The 20,540-nt window shown below is 39.5% G+C and overlaps 1 protein-coding gene across 1 annotated transcript in view; it reads left to right on the forward strand.

Annotated features, from left to right (window-relative positions):
- The first annotated feature begins 329 nt into the window (after positions 1–329).
- Positions 330–20,540, forward strand: part of pot1 (protection of telomeres 1 homolog) — a 75,084-nt gene continuing 54,873 nt past the window's right edge. Inside the window, exons 1-4 of the mRNA XM_074678125.1 lie at positions 330–391; positions 14,248–14,380; positions 16,731–16,803; positions 20,300–20,400. Of these exons, the coding sequence (XP_074534226.1) occupies positions 333–391; positions 14,248–14,380; positions 16,731–16,803; positions 20,300–20,400 (366 nt within the window). The 5' untranslated portion in view covers positions 330–332. The remainder of the gene's footprint in view (positions 392–14,247; positions 14,381–16,730; positions 16,804–20,299; positions 20,401–20,540) is intronic.

Below are 20,540 nucleotides of genomic sequence, written 5' to 3' on the forward strand. Positions count from 1 at the left end.
CAACCATTTCTAAATCACTGGCAACAAAAGTGAGTACACCTTTGAGTGAAAATGCCAGTTAGTCAGTTTCCCTCCCCAGTGTCATGTGACAGAGTCTCAGGTATGAATGGGGAGCAAGTGTGTTAAATTTGATCAATCAGTGAATGAGTTTTCAATAATGTCTTTCAATCATTTTAATTTCATTATTATTTTTATTTTATTCTATTTTTATTTCAAAACAGTTTTCTTCACAGCAATAGGATTACATCAATTTAATTTTCATCATATCAGACTTGTGCTCTGTCTCGATGTAAATAAAGGTCATGAATAGCAGCTGGGCTGTTCCTTCACGCATGCGCAGTAAGGCAGCCTGTCAATTCGAAACCAAGCGAGGGAAAACAGAGCAGCATCTGTAAGTCCATTTTCTCATATATAACGTGTTCAACAACGCGTTTCTGCTTAAATACTGCAAGTTCAAGTTGAATTATATTAACAATATTGTAATGATGTCCTTTGATCTGTAAAATCAGCTTAGTTACACTAAAAACACGTCTTTGGGAGAATGTGTAGCCAAACCTCACGCTAAAAACGTCATATTTAGGTTGCATTGTACATTGTCGGGTCAGTTTATAACTTAACAGAAATTTTCTGTGTCTTTCCTAATCTATGCCTTATCCTCAACAATTCGGCTACACTACTAACACACAAATTGTTTATTCAGCCTTGAGATCAGACTTGTTTGCGGTACGATATGAGAGTTGAATACCATTCAAATAAGTGACTAAACCAGTGTCTGCAATATCAAATATTAATTTTGATAAAGCCGAATTATCCAGTGGAGTTTGTTTATTTAAAAATGCAGAATAGTACATGTAATGCCCGTGCAAAGAGTCAGAAATTCAGTAAAACATCAAATTGAATGTTTTCAATTGGAGTTTACGTAGTTTTTTGACGTTGGATTTCCTTGTACTTTAGACGACACGTAAGAGTTATTTTGCTATCGATTGTGTAAATAACGTTGGTTATTTACTTCACCAGTGAATAAAGTCATAGAGATGTATACTTGTCATTTGTGTTACATGTGTAGTGTTCGAGCCAAACAGGAGGCTGAGCTTGAGCCTTACTTGGTTGTAAGTTGGCTAGCATGCTAGTTAGCAAGCTAACTGCTGCGGCTGCAGAACTCGAACTACTTCAGCAGAGTGAAAAATACATTGACATTTTTTTTATGTCGTCTCTGTAATTAAGTATATTCTCTTTCTAACACTGCATAAATTGAGAAAAGCCAAGACAGGTTAACAGGCTGGACTTCTTCTTCTGCTGTTGTCCTCTTTGTTCGTTGACAGTTGGCGCATATTGTTGCACTACCGCCAACTGCTGGCTTCAACCATAACTGTAGTCTCACTTTGCCACATATTGTTTGTTAATTACCATCCGAAATATGAGGGCTGGACAACCACTATCATAATAACAATGATTTATCTGACCTGTATTGATTTTATTTATCAAGATTGCTTGTGCATTGTAAGAAGTTATTTACATTTCATTTAGACATATGGATAAAAACAGTTACACTTTCGGTTGATTTTGCCACATTCTGTTTCACAAATAACTAAAGAAGGGATTATTTATTTAAACTATACATGTTAATATAATTATAAATACAATTAAACCCCAAACTCAATTCCTTTGTTTTCTTGTTCATTAAACTTGCAACATTCCTGACAGTATTACAATCCTTGCATAAAACCAAGACTTATTACAAACAATTGTTACTGATGCAATAATTTCATGGCATCACTGCTATACTTTACCATCCATCAGGGCAGAGGTGATTTACTCAAAAGCTGTGACATCCATCTCTATTTCTGCCTTACATACAGCCACAGGTAATGCCTCTCCAGAGAAATGGCTGAGATTCTCATTATCCACAGTATTTATGGAACACAAGGGATGCACAGTCATGGATTTTTGCAGACACTGGATGTGATGACGTGATGGTGTCAATAATGAACCTATCTTTGGTGGAATGGAAAAGGATGAAGTTGATCATTTCTGAGATCCAGTAGTTGGGTATGATACGCTGTCAGAGTTTCTTTACTTCTAGACCAGCCTGTTAGTGGGAATTTACATTTCTGTTTTTATACCAGAAAAATTAATGGATATTGAACATCTTTATTGTTGACCAATATGAATCAAAAAACTTTTCGGCTGTGGTCATTTTGGTGGATGGAATATTAATTTTCCCTTACAATCTGGTGACCTAAGCCTTTTTTGTTACTGAATATCTCCTGGTGAACAGTGGCACCTGTCAGTGGCAGCGCAATGACACGTCATTCATTTTTTGTGCCATGTGTCAGTCAGCAAGGGTATGGCACATGCACCTCTTGTCATTTTGACATTCAGTGCCACAGATTTGACATGAGACAGTATGACACAGAATCACTAACAAATAGCAGCAGCCTGGATACAAGTTTTCCTCTGTACCCACCATTTCTGCTCAGCAGCATCTACGTCTGATATCACACTCAGTTTGGGGAGCAGATAAGTTATTGAGCAGGTGATATGCAGAATTTTGACTGTAAAGCAGTTTGCTGGATCAGAAAGTTATGGTGGTGTGACTGTAGGAATGTCTGCCCAGTGAGGTTTGGGATTACCGGAACGAGAACAGCGTTGTTTTGGTCATCCACTGAGTCTTTATATAGAAACACAGCTCTCTCCAACATGAACACACTCACACGGGGACAATCCTCTCTCCACGTCTATTCTGGGAGTTTTTTTTTTCTTTCTTTTTTTTGGGTGCTGTTTCTGTTGAGCCTCAATTTCTCTCATCCCCACAAAAGAGAAAAAGATTATGCAAATATGGAGTAAAGACGGTCTGAGTCTTGGCAAACTATCCGGCGTCGGCTGAACGAACAGAGAGGACTCGTTGGGATTTTGACACACAGAGGCTGTTTGTGAGGGAGGAAAATAACAAACCCTGTGAGGCAGCATCTCAACACGGGCGTCACTCTCCCTCTGACATGTTTGTGTTTCCACTTTGTTCTGTTTGGCAGGAAAGATTAATTCACCTCTTCTTCTGTCTCATTACATTTCGTTCCTCTCAGAGGAGTAGTGAAACGAAATACGGTGGGTTAAACCGAGAAAGAACACAAGTTTTTACTTCCTCTCTTATCTCAAATAGTTTGACCATTTTCTTCTATATAAGCCACCTCTTATACTAAAATAAGGATCAAACATCTCCACAGTCCACTGTTTCCTCTTTGAGCAGGCTTTACTCTTGTTCCTCAAAATTTCTTTGTTTGCCTGAACAGCAAGAACAATTTTTTTTAATGAAAAGTAAGACTTTATTGTGAAATTTCATGATTTATTAAAAGCCCAATGAGTTCATTTTAACGCTGTATAAAATATTTCCAAATTCACTTCATGTCTGGGATTTTTGTAGTTTTGACTGAATCAGGAGGCGGGACTTTCAGGGCCTTGAACTGAGCTACCTATGATCATCAAAGTCAGCTGTCACTCAAATCTACGGCAAATAGTCCAAGTCCAAGTTAATCAGCATAGTTTTAAGGTTATCAAAGCAGCAGAGAATTAAAAAACTGTCAAGTAGCCAATAAATATGGTGTCACAGAGTGGAATATATGAAGATGGCTGAGTTCAGATATAACACCTTTATCTTAGATATATTGAAAACATAGTTTTATGTAGAAAGTCTATTATTTGGAAATAATGGATGAAAAGGTGCTCTTTTTACCAAAAGAAATGGCTCTGCCAAAAATGGTTTTCCAATTGTTGATCCTTTAAAAGGAGTATCATGCTTTTTCTTTGGGTGTTATTCAATTTTTCTGTCTGGTGCCCCTGTAGTAGCTTTACATGATGTACGGTAGCGCTGGGACAATATGCTATTCTCTGGATTTGATTCTATAACAATTTTTGGGGTGCCAATTTGATGTAAAAAAGCGATGCTTCAATATTTACGATTTTCGCGATTTTATGTTTGCGTTTAACACCAGACCATATGTAAAATTAAATGATGTTGATAATGTCTACAGACTAAATCAGCAGCCATATTTTCCCATAAAATGCACATCATTGAGTCAGAGAGAAAAATTTCACCCTCTGCTGAAGAAAAGTGGTAACTTTTTTGCATTTCAGTTTATAAACACAGACTGAAATGAAGAATCTGACTTGAAAAAAAGACAATTTTAAAATTGCCAAACAAAATATCCTGATATATCGTAATGATTTTTTTCTTCCACTCCTAATGTACAGCCCAGGAAAATTCCCTGTTTTTCTCAAATTAGGGATGTTTGTTACTACTTTTTTCCAGACTAATACCAGTACCAGTACTCCCTCTTGAATGCTCACCGATACCAAGTACCACTAGTACTTTTGATACATAAAATTTTAAATAACAATGACATATCATTTTAACTAAAACAGCACAGTCACTCTGCAATAAAGTCCCCAAAAAACACAAACAGCTCTTCTTGAGTTTACCCTTTGTTTTTGATAAATCAACAAAAGTGCAAAATAAAACAAAAGACTGTCAGAGTTTTAGTATTTTTTTTTAATTAACTGAAGTGCTAAATAAAACAGTTTAACTCTTCCTGGTACATTCATGTTGTCTGTTGACCTGACGCACATGCCGTGGTGTCAAACCTTAGCTATGTAGCGCCAACTACTGGTGAAGAGGACTTACTCGATGTACGTTTTTTTTTGCCTTGAGTATCAGCTGCTGGTATTAACAGCCGTCCAAAGTACCGATACCTTGAAGTAAGGCTGGTGTCTAGGGGTGAGTATTAGTAAAAACCTCACGATACGATAGGCTTCCCATTCCCCAAAACCCCTTCCCTCTGATTGGCCAGCCCTCTGATTGGCCTGTGGGGGCAGAACTTGTTGTTGTTCTGCTTGTCCAACTTGTTGTGAACCAGTAAAGAGATCTTTAGGTGATGACCTCATCATTTCATCAAGTCTCTTGAAGATCTCAGGAAGATCAGGAGAAGTTCTTCAAGAGACTATTTCTTGCTTTGAGCAGTAAACAAAAACATCTGGAGATTTCTTTTTCTCATTCTATAAATTAGTGTCCAGTATTGTTACTTTATGTCCATGTTTTAAATATAGGAAAACAGAATATGCCCTCTTCTTAGAGAAGTATCTTCTAATTAGGGTGGTCCTATAGCAGGGTCGATTTGTTAATTAAAAACTGATGGTGTTGATAGAGTAATGAAAACTTGTAATTGCCATCCTCAGCCAAAGTTTCCATCTGCTTGGTGAAAAGAGCCATTGTTTCCATGTTTCCTTTACAAGCTGAGTTGTAGCTGATTACATCTGTCTCAGCTGAGACGACTACTTACTCTCAGCTTTAAATTTCTTTCTTCTGGTTGAGAATCTTTGGTCTGAGCTCAGCTTTTCTGTCTGAGTTTCTCTGACATCTTCGACAGTGTCTGTGTGTGTGGCAGTGGAACTCTCAGTGTTTCTGTCTCTAGTGTATCCCTGTCTTTGTGAATTTCCAGCATGTATTCAGGCTGAGTTTGAACCCTTATTTTGTGGCGTGTTTACAGTCATGTTTGATGTCTGACAGTCTTTCTTTTCATGATGAGCTATCATTTTAACGTCTCTAATCCCACAGCACTATTTAGTCGATACCTTCCATTTCTTTGAGGAGTGTTTTTGACAAAAATCCTCAGTGCAATCAAACAGTATTATCAGGCTGTCAGCCTCCTGCAGTAATTACAGACCTGCTGATCCTGTCTTCTTAGCTGACGGCTTTGGCCCGCAGCGGTTCTCACTTAAAAAGTGAGGTTTTATTATTGTCAAAGTAATTTTTGCACCGAGGTGATACCTTAATGGCAGCTCATTAAACCTCTAACCATCTCTATTAAACCGATAAAAGGAGTCTCTGTGGAGTCTGCAGTCTGCAGCTTCTCAGTGCTTCAATCTCAGGAGGCTTTTTCCCAAAACTGTCCCTTGGTGCAGAAATGTTCCAGTCATTAAGTTAACATTTTTTAATTATTAAAGGAAATGTTTAAAAAAGTAAGAAAGTCTCAACAGGACAAATTTTACTAACCTAGCATGAGTCTTTGGGGTCAGATTGTTTACAACACAAGAGGGTTATTTGCATGCCGTTGCTTTCTTTTTTGAAGTAGACTGAGTCTCTTTGTCTCAATTGCATAGATCTGGTGGTTGCAAAAGTCACAAACACAATCCAAGAGACAACAGTTTTGGGATGAAACGCCAAAGTATTGTTGTGTTTTGGCCTCTTGTTTACACAGAAATGGTATTTTGCTGGACCCTAAAACGCAAACTTCTGAAAGTGGCCTCCAGAGTGGATTTTACTTGAAACACTGCTGCCACCATTGTCATGTGAACCGTAAGCTGCTGTTTGTAGTGAAAATGCTGACGTCACGCTCCACTTTGCACATGCGCAACAACAGTACTGTAGCTACAATCGTTGCAGACTATCATGCTGTGCTTGTGCTGCTTAGTCTGCTGAATCTGCAGACTTTCTTTCAACATTATGTGCATCAGTTACACCACTTTTGCCAATACACCAGATGATCGGCCCAACTCTACTTTGGTGGAGATCTACCCAAAGCTACTTCTGGACAAGACCAGGGATGCATTCCTGGTATCAGGTATCAGCCCCGATACATCCCCTTAAAGTGATACTCCGGGATGGAACAAGTTGGGTCCTATCACAAGGTTTAGGGCAGAAATTACCCCTACAGCAGTGATTTTGTGCAGCAGAAGCCCAGAGCGCTCGCACCAAACACCCCCTCCCTGCTCCTCTGCCGGTTTCCTCTGCACTCAGACAGGGCCATATTTTACTTGACCAAAAACACAAATAAATGGACTCCCAGCGAAAAAATCTGATATGGGTCTGCATTCACGCTTTATTTAGAGAATTTTCAGCGCGTTACTTTCACACAAAAACACCGCTTAATAAGGCTCTAGTTCTCATCTTGTCTCTTCGTCCTGGCAGACTACCTGGGTTTGTTTATATCTGGCACGCCGTGCGCGCGGACTGATACACTAAGCGGCGAGCGCCTCGTAGCCAGCTGTAGCTCTACAGCGGAGGTAGTGCCGTTTTACGACACAATGAGAACTAGAGCCTTATTTAGCAGTGTTTTTGTGTGAAAGTAACGTGCTGAAAATTCTCTAGATAAAGCTTGAATGCAGACCGATATCAGATTTTTTTTGATAGGAGTATGTTTATTTGTGTTTTTGGTCAAGTAAAAAATGGCCCTGTCTCTAAAAACATATACAGACTGGTTTAAAAAACAGCCTAGGTCTGAATTTTTGTCTAACTTAGCAGTTTTGAAGATATTAGGATCACAAGTTTGTCCAATCAGAGGTGCAGCTGAGCTCACATGACTGACAGGCGCCCTACAGCTGTCAGAAAGTCACATCCAATATGGCCCCCACCGTGATTGCACGATTGGCTTTACCATTACTCTGCATCAGGAACAGAGGTAGGGCTGAACAATTTTGGAAAGTAATCTATTTGCGATTTATTAAACCAATATTGCGATTTAACATGCATTTTTATTTTTTTTGTTTTTTGTTTTATGTATTTATTTATTTCCTTTTTATTTATTTATTTATTTTAATTTTAATTAATTAATTATTTATTTATTTATTTATTTATTTATTTTTTTTTTTTGGGGGGGGTGTATCTCTGCATTATTCACTTAACACAAAAAAAAAAAAAATCATTCAATAGTGTGACCAACATGACAAAACATACTGTTAACATATAAACTATCCTTTCCTGTAGTTTTAATTCAATTAATTGTTCAGCCCTAAACAGATGGGTAACATAGCGTGGAATACATCCACACAGTTTATGGTCTGCACATACTTCAAGGCCTCCAAAGGGTTGGCCAATCAGAGGGAAGGGGGTTTGTGGAATGGGAAGCCTTAAAAAGACAGTAGATTAAATAAAGTGTTTCAGGCAGAGACTGAAATAAGTGTTTCCTAGAACACAAGTGCGAGAAAAAAATATGATTTTTTTTTTTAGCAGTAAGTCATGTAAAGCTGCTACAGCATGTCAGAGGGACAAGCACAATATCCCCTCTTTAAGTTCTCAAAAAGCTATCTATCATGAGCCTTTTACTTATGATGAACATTATTTATTTGTGACCTCCAGAGCCAGTTTTGCAGCTTACTGGAGTAATACCTAATCTAACCTGTCTTTCTGTCAAAGGTCTGATATAGGAGCAGGATAGTCCAGGTTTATGTACCTCCTCTATAATCGTACTTTAAACCTGGGGATTTAGTTCAGGTTGAGAAGCTAAAGCAGGAACAAAGGCTCTTCTTCTTGAACTCATACTTTTTTTGTCCCGGGGAGAAGGAGTATGCAGGTGTGAGATGTGAGACAATTTTAAACAGCTGTGTCTGGGGCCTGTCTGTCTCGTCCACAGAGAGCCTGCGACTCGGTGCTGAAGTGTGAATTTAAGTGGTTTTAATAAATGGTCTTCTTTGAGCACCGCTGAGCCACTCTCCCTCGGCACTCTCCCCCCTCCCGCTCTGCTCTCGCAAGCTGCTCCTGACCTGATAAAAAGCCCTGAAATCACCTGCTGAGCTGTGCGGCGTTATTTTTTTATTTATTCAATAGGTGGAACTGCTGGAGCGTGCGCCTGTGGCAGCTGGAGGTTTGTGTTGTGTATAAATGAACCCTCAAATTGCAGCCAACCCTGAGCTGTGTGTTAGAGTTCACCTCTGTCCATAATTAATGAGTGTGTGCTTTGGGAGATAGGAGATTGTAAAACAGCAATTAAAAATGAGAGTTCACAGTTGAGTCTGTTTGTGGGTGGTAGGGAAGAGAAATGTACGGAGGTGTTTGTGTTTAGGAAAAAAATGTATTGTGACTTTCTTGAATTTAGATGAATTTGGTAATTTATACCATGCTTGTTTTCCACATTTTGTGAGGAAACTTGTTGTATTTTGTTGGTTGCGTACTCTTATTTTGGAGCTGTGCTTGTGTCTACCCAACCTCTCTCCAATATCCACTCTCCTTCAAATCTGTTATTGGCCTCAACCTAATCCCAAGTGAAAATTTCTGCCTCTTTAGCCTCTGAATGCCTCACTATGTCCACCAGCTAGTCTCAAACTGTTTGTGTGCTGTTAGCTGCTGAGAGGGGAGTAACAGCAGGGTTTTTGGAGCTGTTTGGCTGCAAACAGATGCCCGCTGCTGCCAAACACGGCTCTTTAAGAGGGAGAGTGAACCAGACAGCAAAACGGTGAGCTGAATCTAACGATAAAGCTCTATAAGGAGGAGGGCAGCTGCAGGTTGAAGTGAAGACTTAATCTCTTTTCACATAGTCATTGCTATTGCTCACAAGTGTGTGCTGCTGTTTTCCCGAATGACATACACATCTGTTGACATACTGCAAGACAAGCCCTGTAATTCAGGTTGGCAAAAGTCACATTTTCCCACTGAGTTTTAAGTATCACTGATTAGGGATGGGTACCTTTCACATTTGAAACAATACGGTACCAATGCCCAGTACCTAGCAATCGGTACCGGTTTTCAATTGTACCAGTTTTTGGTACTTTTTTGTGTTTATTTAGTAAAAAAATATCAATTTGTTTAATAATAAGGTTATAATAATACGGTAGTCTGTCTCTGTGTCAGCCCTGTGATTGACTGGTGACCAGTCCAGGGTGTACCCCGCCTCTCACCCAATGACAGCTGAGATAGGCCCCAGCCACCTGCAACCCTGAACAAGATAAGCGGTTCAGAAGATGAAGTTAATGAATGAATGAATCTTTATTCTTCAAAATATAACCTTGCAATGCTGTGTTCATGTACAGCATAGAAAAATCACATACTCTTCTACTCCGTCACAGTCACAAGGATGCATTTAGGTACCTAAATACAGTACCTTTTGAAATTACATTAATCGGTACCCGGTACTTTTGACAGAATTCGGTCGGTACCTATAGAAGTACCTAATTTGGTACCTATTCCTATCACTGATACTATATTCTCTTCAAAGGATGTATAATTTTTTGAAATTTTACAATTTTACTTTGCAGACGCTTTTTTCCAAAGCCACGTACATTGAGCAGTTGGGGGGGTGTGGTGTAGGCCTGCACAATATATCGTTTGAACATCGCCATCGCAATATGCACATGCGCAATAGTCACATCGCGCATGTCATGTGACTATCGCATTTCCCTCATTTATTGGAGAAATGGAAAAAAAGCAACTGAAATTGAAACCTATTCTATTTTGTACCGAGACATGGCCTCCTGGATCCCTTTCATATACAGCAATCTTCATCATTCACAGACAAACCCCCTTAGCCTGGATTAAACTGTATTATAGGAATACAATGGTGTCATTGTGAGTCAACCAAATTCTTCCCAAACAGAGATATTCAAGTCATCTGTGAAAATTATTCTGTCTTTAATAATGCAATATATATCGCAAACCCCCCAAAAATTGCAATGTCAGTTTTTTCCAATATCATGCAGCCCTAGTGTGGTACCTTGCTCAACGGCAACTAGACAGTGTTCAAAAAGTTATGCTAACACCTCTCTAGCTATCAGCTCAATTCCCAATCTTGGGCATGTTGTGACATGTGCAGTGGACTGAGCTCCTGTAAAAGCAGGGCAAACGCCACCGTGTGGCATGCAGAGCTGGGAATTGCAAACGCACATACAACTTAGAGCAGTGAGTGATCAGGACCACAGCCAATCAGAGAAAAAGAACCACCTGAGCTCTGTCTCTTATTGGTTTAGACCACAGTATGACCCATCCCTGTGCATTTAGTCACAGTTTAGTCACAGAAGAACATGGAGAGACAGGAAAAAATCCTTTTCACTCACCAGCATCAGGTGTTTAGTTGCACTCCTACATTTTTGGGCACATATGCGACTAAATTGTTTGTACTCTTGAGCCTTGTTGTTGAGTATGTAACAATTGAATTTTGAAATTGAAACTCTAGTAAACAAGTAGTCAAAAAAAGAAGCATAATACTTTTGACATGGCTAACAGGAGGTCACAAAGTCTGTTCATGTAAAAGTGTCAAATTGGTTTGTAGAGTGTACCTAACACTAGCAGAGCTAGCACCTCTGGCCTTCAATCCACCTTACAGGTTAATGTCTGCATACTGTGCTGGTTATGCGAGGCTGCATCAAGAAGAGCAATTCCAGTTTATTACTGCATAAATTTATCTCTATTTTCAGATCACGTCACTAACAAACCATTATGAGATGCCACTAATTGCTCGTGCTGAGCCTGGACAGCATAGACTAGTGGCAGGAGGCTGATTTACAGCTCAGCCACAACACATGACCAACATTTGGAGTCTATAATAAGTAAATAAAAAGACACAAATATCTGTGCTTGGTTAAACAAACGTTTTATTTTTATTTTCTTTTTTAATTAATAAACGTTTTTAACTTTCTAGTACTTTTCTGCTCTTGTGCTAAAGACTCACATTGCGTTCTGTTACAAAAGAAAATCTGATTATACTTTCTTTTTACCCTCAAAATAACTCACAAACAACTCAGTGTGAATCTTTATAATGCAAAATTATGACAGAACATCTTGTTTACTGGCTGTAAATGACTTCTTTATAGCCTGCTGCTAGTTTTAACAACTGTTAGACACTTAAGAGGCAGGATAATCAAATTCTGTCTGTGACTTTACCATTAAAAAAAGTCTAAATCTCAAAAATAAGTTTTAAAAATTAGAGAAAACTGAATAAATCCTAAGAAAATGTGTTAATTTATTAGCTGTGTCCAGACTCTCTGAGTTTTTAGGGACTCATGTTGTGCTGGAGGGATCAGGTCAGTCATATTTCTGCCTGTGGACCATAAAGTGTCCCCCTCTCCCTCGGCCATGTCTGGTCTGCAGACACTGAGCCTCTGTCCCTCTCAGCCCCTCTGTTCCCCATGAATGAATATGTTGGACTGAACTTGAGTGACCCTCTGTGTTAATGAGGGTCCTGGAGCAGCTGAGTGGTGGGCTCTTTGTGACGCTCAGAGGAGCAGGAAAACCACCGCCTGCTCGGGGTAGCGAGTTCATCATTTGGCAGGATCAGCCACTGTCCCACCACGGGGATCAGGCAGGCTGTTTACGGCCCACTGGTACTCTCTGATATGTTTCTACTCAGTGAGGAGAGCTCTACAGTCTGTGGCATTATTTCCTGAGTTTGACAAACAATTCAGCTACAGGAGGCCAAAGGTCGGCTGCATGGGAGTGCAGGTGCAGTCCTGCAGGTTTAGATGTCAGAATGTAACCACGCAGGGGGTTGTTGTCATGTCACAAGCAGGATGTAGAGGGAAACAAAAGGTAACCTCTGGAGCTGAAACTGAAGGCAATGTGGAGGTGGAAAAAGCCTGCTGTTCTCTGACTGTTCATTTGGAGCTGGCTGCAAAAGTGGAATAATCACCAAAGTAGTGCTGTCAGGCGGTTAAAAAAATCAATCGAATTAATTACAGGATTTGTAATTAATTAATCTAATTAATCACATTTTAATCTCATATCTGCTTAAGGTCCCAAAATAAAGAATTTGAATTCCAGGACATTAAAATTACATTAAAAAACATTTAAAAATAAGGTGAGAAAATATACAATACATTTTTAGGTACCCTGAGGCATTAGGAACACATGAAAAAAGTTTTATGGTTCTGTCTTTACAAAATCTACACAGTCCTGCACCTAAGATAAGCTGATTTGATTTTTAGGACGGTTTTTGCTTCTGTCACATTTTCACTCGATGTGGACTCGATTTTCACGGCAGTATGAACTTCTATACTTCTATGAGGTCAGGAGAACCAGGGCTAAAGGCTAAAAACTGTGAGGAACTATGTACAAAACACTTAATTCAAGTCTTGGATCAAAGAAAAGTGAAGTATTCTCAGTTTAACATGCTCTGAACACACGAACTGTTGCTCATTGGTGCAGAGCAGCCCCAAGCTGAAACATGACACCAGAAAGATGGAAGCAAATTTTCAAAGAATTCTTTAGATTTAAATACAGAACATATGTCGATCATTCAGGGCTTGTTTAATGCAGTAAAGAGTGTAGAATTATCTGTTTTTTACAGAACTGAGCTAGAGCAAACTGTTGATTTTCTGCAGATTTTCAAAAATGACATGTGAATAAATGAGATGTGGACGGCAGTCCCCCAAAAATCACTCTTGCTTCCCCCCCGGTTTAAAGCATGTTGATGACTGGACCGTCGGAAATTTGAAAATCTGACAAGAACACCACTTTTTCCAAGTTACGGTTTGTAAATGTCAGACATTTGAAAATAAGTGCGTCTCTGAACCCCCCGCGGGTTTGGGATCCAGATTAATCTGCATTAATTTTTATAACGCGTTAATTTGCGGTGTAATTAATTAATATAATTAACGCGTTAAAATGACAGCCCTGCACCAAAGTTAACATTGTTGCTAGTTAGTGAAAAGGGGATAAGTACTTTTAGTGTCCCAGCTGATGACACCAACACCCAGGTGTCAGAGAGTCTGTACACCTGGGGTTTTAGGGGTAAACAGTCTGCAGAGTGACCTGCAGCAGCAGCAGAAACCGTCTGAACATTCCTCCACACGTAGGGCTCTGACCTCATGAATGAATCACTCATCATCCCCTAATCAAGCCTATGGCTCCTCCCTCCTGGTCCAAATCAGAGGTTTATTTGATTTTATTTTTCCCTGTCTTGGTTTTCTGCCTGAATGAGCAGCTGAGCGCACGGCCGAGTGAGCAGCTCGTCTGCCTCGCAGGCTGTTCCCGCTCCACCGTCCTCGCTCCACGAGGTCCCACCGAGGGACTCGCCAGTCAAATCTGCAGGAAATCAAACTAACGAGCTCTGACAGGAAGCAACGTGCTACCTGCTGGGAACACGGCCAACACTTTTCCTGGTTTCTCTCTGAAACGCCTCACAGACTTTTACTCTCCCACCGTGCTGTCGACATAGATCTGGTGCTTCCTGTCAGAGGTTTCATTCCAGTAATGAGTAGTCTGTGGGGAAAGACACTGGTATTCAAACCAGAGACCTTAAAACCACAGACCCCAGTTTGGATCAGTGTCTGTCAGGAGCTTTGTGTCCTGTCTCCTTAGATAGATGACAGAGAAGAGCCTGAAACCACTGACATTCACTCCTCTCCGAACTAGGAAAACTTCAAAGAAGAGGATGACAGTATTTTGTCATTTACCTCATTATTCACAAACCCAAGAGTTTATCCAACTGACTGTCACCCAAGTATTGCATCAAATTCAGGCTTTAATTTTCTTTTTCGAACTCCTCTCAGGCACTCTGAAGCCATGCCGGTCCACGTGCTGTCAGACGGGGCAGGGCCAGGGACCAAGATACCAGCAGACCTGAGCAGAATCCACATCTCTGTCCTCAGCATCAGCACCGACCCCTCCAACAGATCCATCAAGGTTGGTTCACAGCCATATAGGTTGGTTTTGTGTGTTTCTGAGAAACAGGAGAGTGGATGAAGTTTGTTAATCTGAAATGGAGGATCATGTCAACTTCATTTGACAACATGGACTCTCTTCTATTGGTCTTGATGACAGAGCATGTGAGGGGTCTCATAACTGCTCAACTAACAGAATTAAAGCAATGGTTACAGATGCAAAATTGTCTTTTTAAGTCAACAAAGGAGTACCCCAGGGATCAATCCTTGGTCCACTTCTTTTTTTTTCTCGGTACATAATGACATTGATTCATTAATTTTAGAAACCTAAGATTTAGGGCTGAACAATTAAATGAATTGAAACCAACATTGCAATATGATAGAATGCAATTTTCCCAAAGGCAGCAATTAAAAAATGATAATAAAGTTTCATGCACACAGACCTGGAGGGGATACAGTAACTTCTACTTGTTAATCCACAAACTTGCAAAAGTCAATATGCTGTTTTTTCAGGCAAAAAATCAGAGCTACAGGGATCCATAATAGAGTGAATGAATTGAAATTGATTAAAATTTCACACTGTTTCTCCTCCTTTTTTTCATTTAAAAAGTGCAGGAAAGAATAATTTATATGTTGACGGTATCCTGTGTTATGTTTGGCATACTACAAAATGACTTAGTGCTTCTGTCTCATGAATAACCACTTTATTAGGCACACCTGTCCAACTGCTTGTTAAAGCAAATTTCTAATCAGCCAATCACATGGCAGCAACTCAATGCATTTAGGCATGTAGACATGGTCAAGACGTTCTGCTGCAGTTCAAAGCGAGCATCAGAATGGGAAAGAAAGGTGATTATAGTGACTTTGAACGTGGCATGGTTGTTGTTCTGAGTATTTCAGAAACTGTTGATCTACTGGGATTTTAACCCACAACCATCTCTAGGGTTTACAGAGAATGGTCCCAAAAAGAGAAAATATCCAGTGAGCGGCAGTTCTGTGGGCCAAAATGCCTTGTTGATGCCAGAGGTCAGAGGAGAATGGACAGACTGGTTGGAGCTGATAGAAAGGCAACAGTAACTCAAATAACCACTGGTTACAACCGAGGTCTGCAGAAGAGCATCTCTGAACACACAACACGTCCAACCTTGAGGCAGATGGGCTACAGCAGCAGAAGACCACACCGGGTGACCCTCCTGTCAGCTAAGAACAGGAAACTGAGGCTACAATTCACACAGCAACACCAAAACTGGACAATAGAAGATTGGAAAAACGTTGCCTGGTCTGATGAGTCTGGATTTCTGCTCCACATTCAGATGGTAGGGTCAGAATTTGGCCTCAACAACATGAAAGCATGGATCCATCCTGCCTTGTATCAACGGTTCAGGCTGCTGCTGCTGGTGTAATGGTGTGGGGGATATTTTCTTGGCTCACTTTGGGCCCCTTAGTACCAACTGAGCATGGTTTAAAGTCCACAGCCTACCTGAGTATTGTTGCTGACCATGTCCATCCCTTTATGAGCACAGTGTACCCATCTTCTGATGGCTACCTCCAGCAGGATAACGCTCCATGTCATAAAGCTGGAATCATCTCAGACTGCTTTCTTCAACATGACAATGAGTTCCCTGTACTCAAATGGCCTCCACAGTCCCCAGATCTCAATCCAATAGAGCACCTTTGGGATGTGGTAGAACGGGAGATTCTCATCATGGATGTTCAGCCGACAAATCTGCAGCAACTGTGTGATGCTATCATGTCAATATGGAGCAAACTCTCTGAGGAATGTTTCCAGGACCTTGTCGAATATATGCCACGAAAGATTAAGGCAGTTCTGAAGGCAAAACAGGGTCCAACCTGGTACTAGCAAGGTGTACTTAATAAGTGGCCAGTGAGTGTATTTCTTGGTGTCAAGATTAATAATAGAGGCACAGAAAAGGATCCTGCCATTTTTCCTTGTAGCACCTGCAGTTTGGTGTCACTCTAAGGTAACAAAAAGCTGTAATGTGTTTTAAAGCTTTTATAGGTAATGTATATGTGCTCCAGAGTTCATACATTTCCCTGCACTGATATGAGAGTATTTCCACCTGCCACCATCTGTTCACATCCACCTAGCTTCATTTTTTCTTTAACGTAGAGCTGCATCTTGTTTTTGATTAGCATGCTGCAGGAATACAGTTCTGAAAACCAAAGCGGCAGAATAATCCACCTTCTGTCTTCTGCTCATTTCCCAGAGGCGTTCATCAACGCTGCTCACTCTCCTGATGTAGCTTTGATCAGTTGACAGGCCCTCAGTGAGCTGGTGCGTGGCTTCAATTTGCGCTAAATGCTTCTCAGTTTTTCTTTAAGTTCACAGCCTTTTCGTTTTATTTTTCCAGGGGAAGGTGGTTCGTAAAGGCCCGCTGGTGTCGTTGGCTGCTGACAACTTCATCCTGAAAGCTGTCATCCAAGGTAACACTCCACATGTGTGTTAAAAGGCTGACGGTTTTTCACCTGAACCAGTCTGAGCTGCTTCCTGCCAGGATCTGTTGTTAATGAGTTTTAAACGCAGGCTGGTGAGTTCGCTTGTGTTGTACTTCAAATTACACTTACGCCACCAGCAATTCATTCATCAACCTGCCACTCAGCTGCACATTTACTCCATTAATAAGTTCTGATAGATTTTCTACACTGGCAGCTTCATTAAACATAAAAAGAGTGTCCCCTCGGTCAGAAGCTGAGGAAAAAAAAACATAAATTAAAAGAACATTGTTTTATTATATAACTCAAAAATATACATCAGGGATGCAAATGCTGTGCAGACTTTAGATATCTACGAAGAACTCCACCTGCAATCTTAGCCGCTGAGAGATGTAAATGAACATCTAGCTTTAGTTTTCACCCATGGCTGTGAATTCTGTTTTTAATTTATATCCGTGTAGTGTGAATATATTGGTTCTTTTGTTTGTTAAGTGCATGAATAGACTCAGTGGTAAATTAGTTCCCCTACAGGGGATAAATGAGGTTTTCTAATCCAATCCAATCTAATCTAGCAAAAAAATCTGCAACATATAGCTTTGTAATTAGAACGCTGTTATTTGTGTTTGTGCATAATGATCACAGTTTACACAGTTGGCTGGAGCAGAGGGGCTCTCCTTCTTGCTGTTTGCATGCAGTCTGGCAACAGTTGGTATGGTACTGTGTCCAACACTCTAATATATTCTGTCAACCCTTCGTGGAGTTGCTGTGCAGCGTGATTAAGGATATATATTTCTGTAATATGCTCTGGCTTATGTTGCACATTTAAACTGAGCACATACTTGTGCTTTGAGAAGGGATGAGTACTTGGTGGAGAAACCCACTCAACTACTGTCTGTAGCAGGAGTCTGCAGCCTATACTTTCATAAGAGCCATTGTCCCTCTGCTCACCTGGGTTAAAGTCATTCAGGAGCTACAAAATCTACTTTATTTTCACTTTAAAGACAAAAAAATGTGTAAAATGTTAAACATAGTAAAAATGTAGTGATTAATTATCTAAATGAAGGGTTTTTTGCGTTCGTTAAATTGTACATGTGATGTCTTAGTTTTTTATTCTTTATGAATTTGCAAATATATTTTTAAAATTGAAAATTTCTAAATTCATAGATTTCATACATTTGCAAAATGTAGAAATTTAAATAAGTTTCAATTTTTTTTTTAAACTTTGAAATTTCAAAAAAATCTGCAAAATTAAAAAATAAATGGAATTTGGAAAAGTATTCTAAAATTTGCATTGGTTCCAAAAAATTGACAAAATTCATATATTAGCAAAAAACAATATAAAATTATAATTTTAAAAATTTGCTTACTTTTTAAAAATTTGAAAAAAGCAAACTTTTAGTAAGAGAAATGGATTTCAAATAATTTGCAAAATTTCCAGAAATAAAAAAAAAGGAAATTTGCAAAAATAAAAAAAAAGATTTTTTTTCTAAACTTCAAAAAATGTCAAAAAAAAAAAAAAAAAGAAATTCATAACATTCCAAATGTAATGAAAAAAAAAATCCACAAAATCATAAATATTTTTTGGAAAGTTTTTTTGCTAGAGGTGACTCTTTTAGCTCAACAAAAGTCAATGCATTATTCTTTTGAATATTAATGTCTTTAATTATCAATACCCTTCATAGAGAGCTGCATGAGGCTCCAGAGTCGCAGGTTGCAGATCCTTGGTCTATACTGATAAATGACCTACTACCAGGTGCCTCAAGTTCCCAAAACCTGAAGCTGGATGGGCACCAAGAGCCAGCACATCACTTGGGTTATCAAGTAGGGCACCTACTGCTACTGGTATCCGTAAGTTAGGTCCATGACACCTCGGAGAGGATTAACAGTAAACTCTAGAATCCAGGAGCGACCCCCCTCCGTGCCAGCTCCCACCAATATCTTCTATTCTTCTCTATTCTATCCTAAAATAATGCTAAATAGTTATTTGGATTGGGATTTGCTGTTGTGTATCAAGTGAAACATTTCAAAACAGCAACCGTTTTATTTGCACATCTTTAAAAACCACATTTCTGATGATTATTGTTAGAAGACAAGGAGAGAGAAATGTGAAGAGGTTAGGCAGGGCACGGCTTGGTGTGGAAAAAGGAAAGCTGTTGTGAAAATGATTCATCACTGTGGAAGGAAAACTCTACAAATAGTCACTGCTTAGTTGTACTGTGATGGCTAGTAGAGATCTTTTTTTCTCTCAATTTAAGCAAAAATGAATTAAATGTCACTGGCTCTGAAGACAATATCACCCTTTGGTCTCTTTTACATGAAAACTACTTTGAAGTTTCGTTGAACAGCAGCGTTATTTCGAGCTTGTTAGATAAAAACATCATCTCATTCTCACTAACCAGGAGTTAATTTGCTTTAAAATCACACTTCGATCGAACAGAGGCTAAAAAAAGCTCAGCAGCACTGCAGAGCTGACTTTTTGGTGTTTCTGTCTTTGTGTGTGTGTGTGTGTGGATCCATCTGGACTGTGTGTGTGTGTGGTAAGCTCTTTAGCTGGTCTGGATTGCAGAAGGAGGCCTGTGTGTCTCATTGTAGCCTCGTCTGTGGCCTTCTTATCTCTGAGCAGCCTGATTAAAAAGCCACACAGAGCAGAAGCTCTTATTGTGGCGGGGACATGCTTCCTTTTACACTTGGAAACCCTTGGCTGTGTGTCCAGCTGCAGGATCAGCGGGGTCGTGGCTCCTGTATTGTTGGTTTTTAAACAGTCTTTAAGCTCGGATGCAGTATTTAACCTGCTGCTGCATTGTGAGGTTTAGTGCTGGATTCATAATTTATGTCACAAATATAAGACAGCACAGAAACAATCCTTCAGAGCATTTGGAAACTTTGTTGCTCGTCCTCTTGCAGAAAAACCTTCTGCTGTAAAAATTTTGCAATTTTGACTTTCATTCATGTCAGTGGGAATTTTTATTTGCTTATGTTTTAAACTGTGCAAGAAATAAAGAAAAAACAAAAACATTGAGCGTAGAAGTTTAACAAGATGAGGGTGTTGAATTTGATGGTGTCGTTATTTTTTTTTTTTAATACCTGTTTCACAGTTGCTGTGTCACGTCTCATTCTCGGCAAAGCTAAAAAAAAAAATGGAAAGATGTCTCACTCCTCAGAAATTTCAAATCCAGAAAACAATCCTCAAGCTTATGTTTATTTAGCTGAAAGTTGGTCTCATAATCTGAGGATAATTGGCTCATTGACACACTGGACACAGCCTAACAGTAAGAGGATAGATGTAAAAAATCAGTTCCAATATTTCTTGAACAACTAATTCATCAATCACTGATTCAGTTTCATTTTTGTCCCAATGTTTACTTCATCTTTCAGAAACAAATCTGCTGAACACCTCAACATCTTGACCTGAATGTTAATTCTGCTTCTTTACTTCACCCCAGAATGAGAAAAAAAAGTCACATTTCTTTCACTTTCTGTTTCACAGAAGAGGACTCTCAGCCAGACACCTCGTCTCAGAGCTCCTCTATCAACATCGTTCTAATGGGAACGCTGGCCAAAGACTTCAACCAGACTGTCAACCAAGGGGTAGGTTTACACTTTCACTGATGGCACAATCATAAAAACAAACAAAACCAAAGTATATCTTGTAACTTCTCACAAAACGACAGTGGTACAGTGCATAAAGCTAAAGCTCTGTACATTGCAGAAACTCAACAACTCTCACA

The sequence above is a fragment of the Halichoeres trimaculatus genome, unplaced genomic scaffold, assembly GCF_033239565.1.
Source record: "Halichoeres trimaculatus isolate MK-OKI-2021-1 unplaced genomic scaffold, fHalTri1.1 fHalTri1_scaffold_10, whole genome shotgun sequence".
Classification (NCBI taxonomy): domain Eukaryota; kingdom Metazoa; phylum Chordata; class Actinopteri; order Labriformes; family Labridae; genus Halichoeres; species Halichoeres trimaculatus.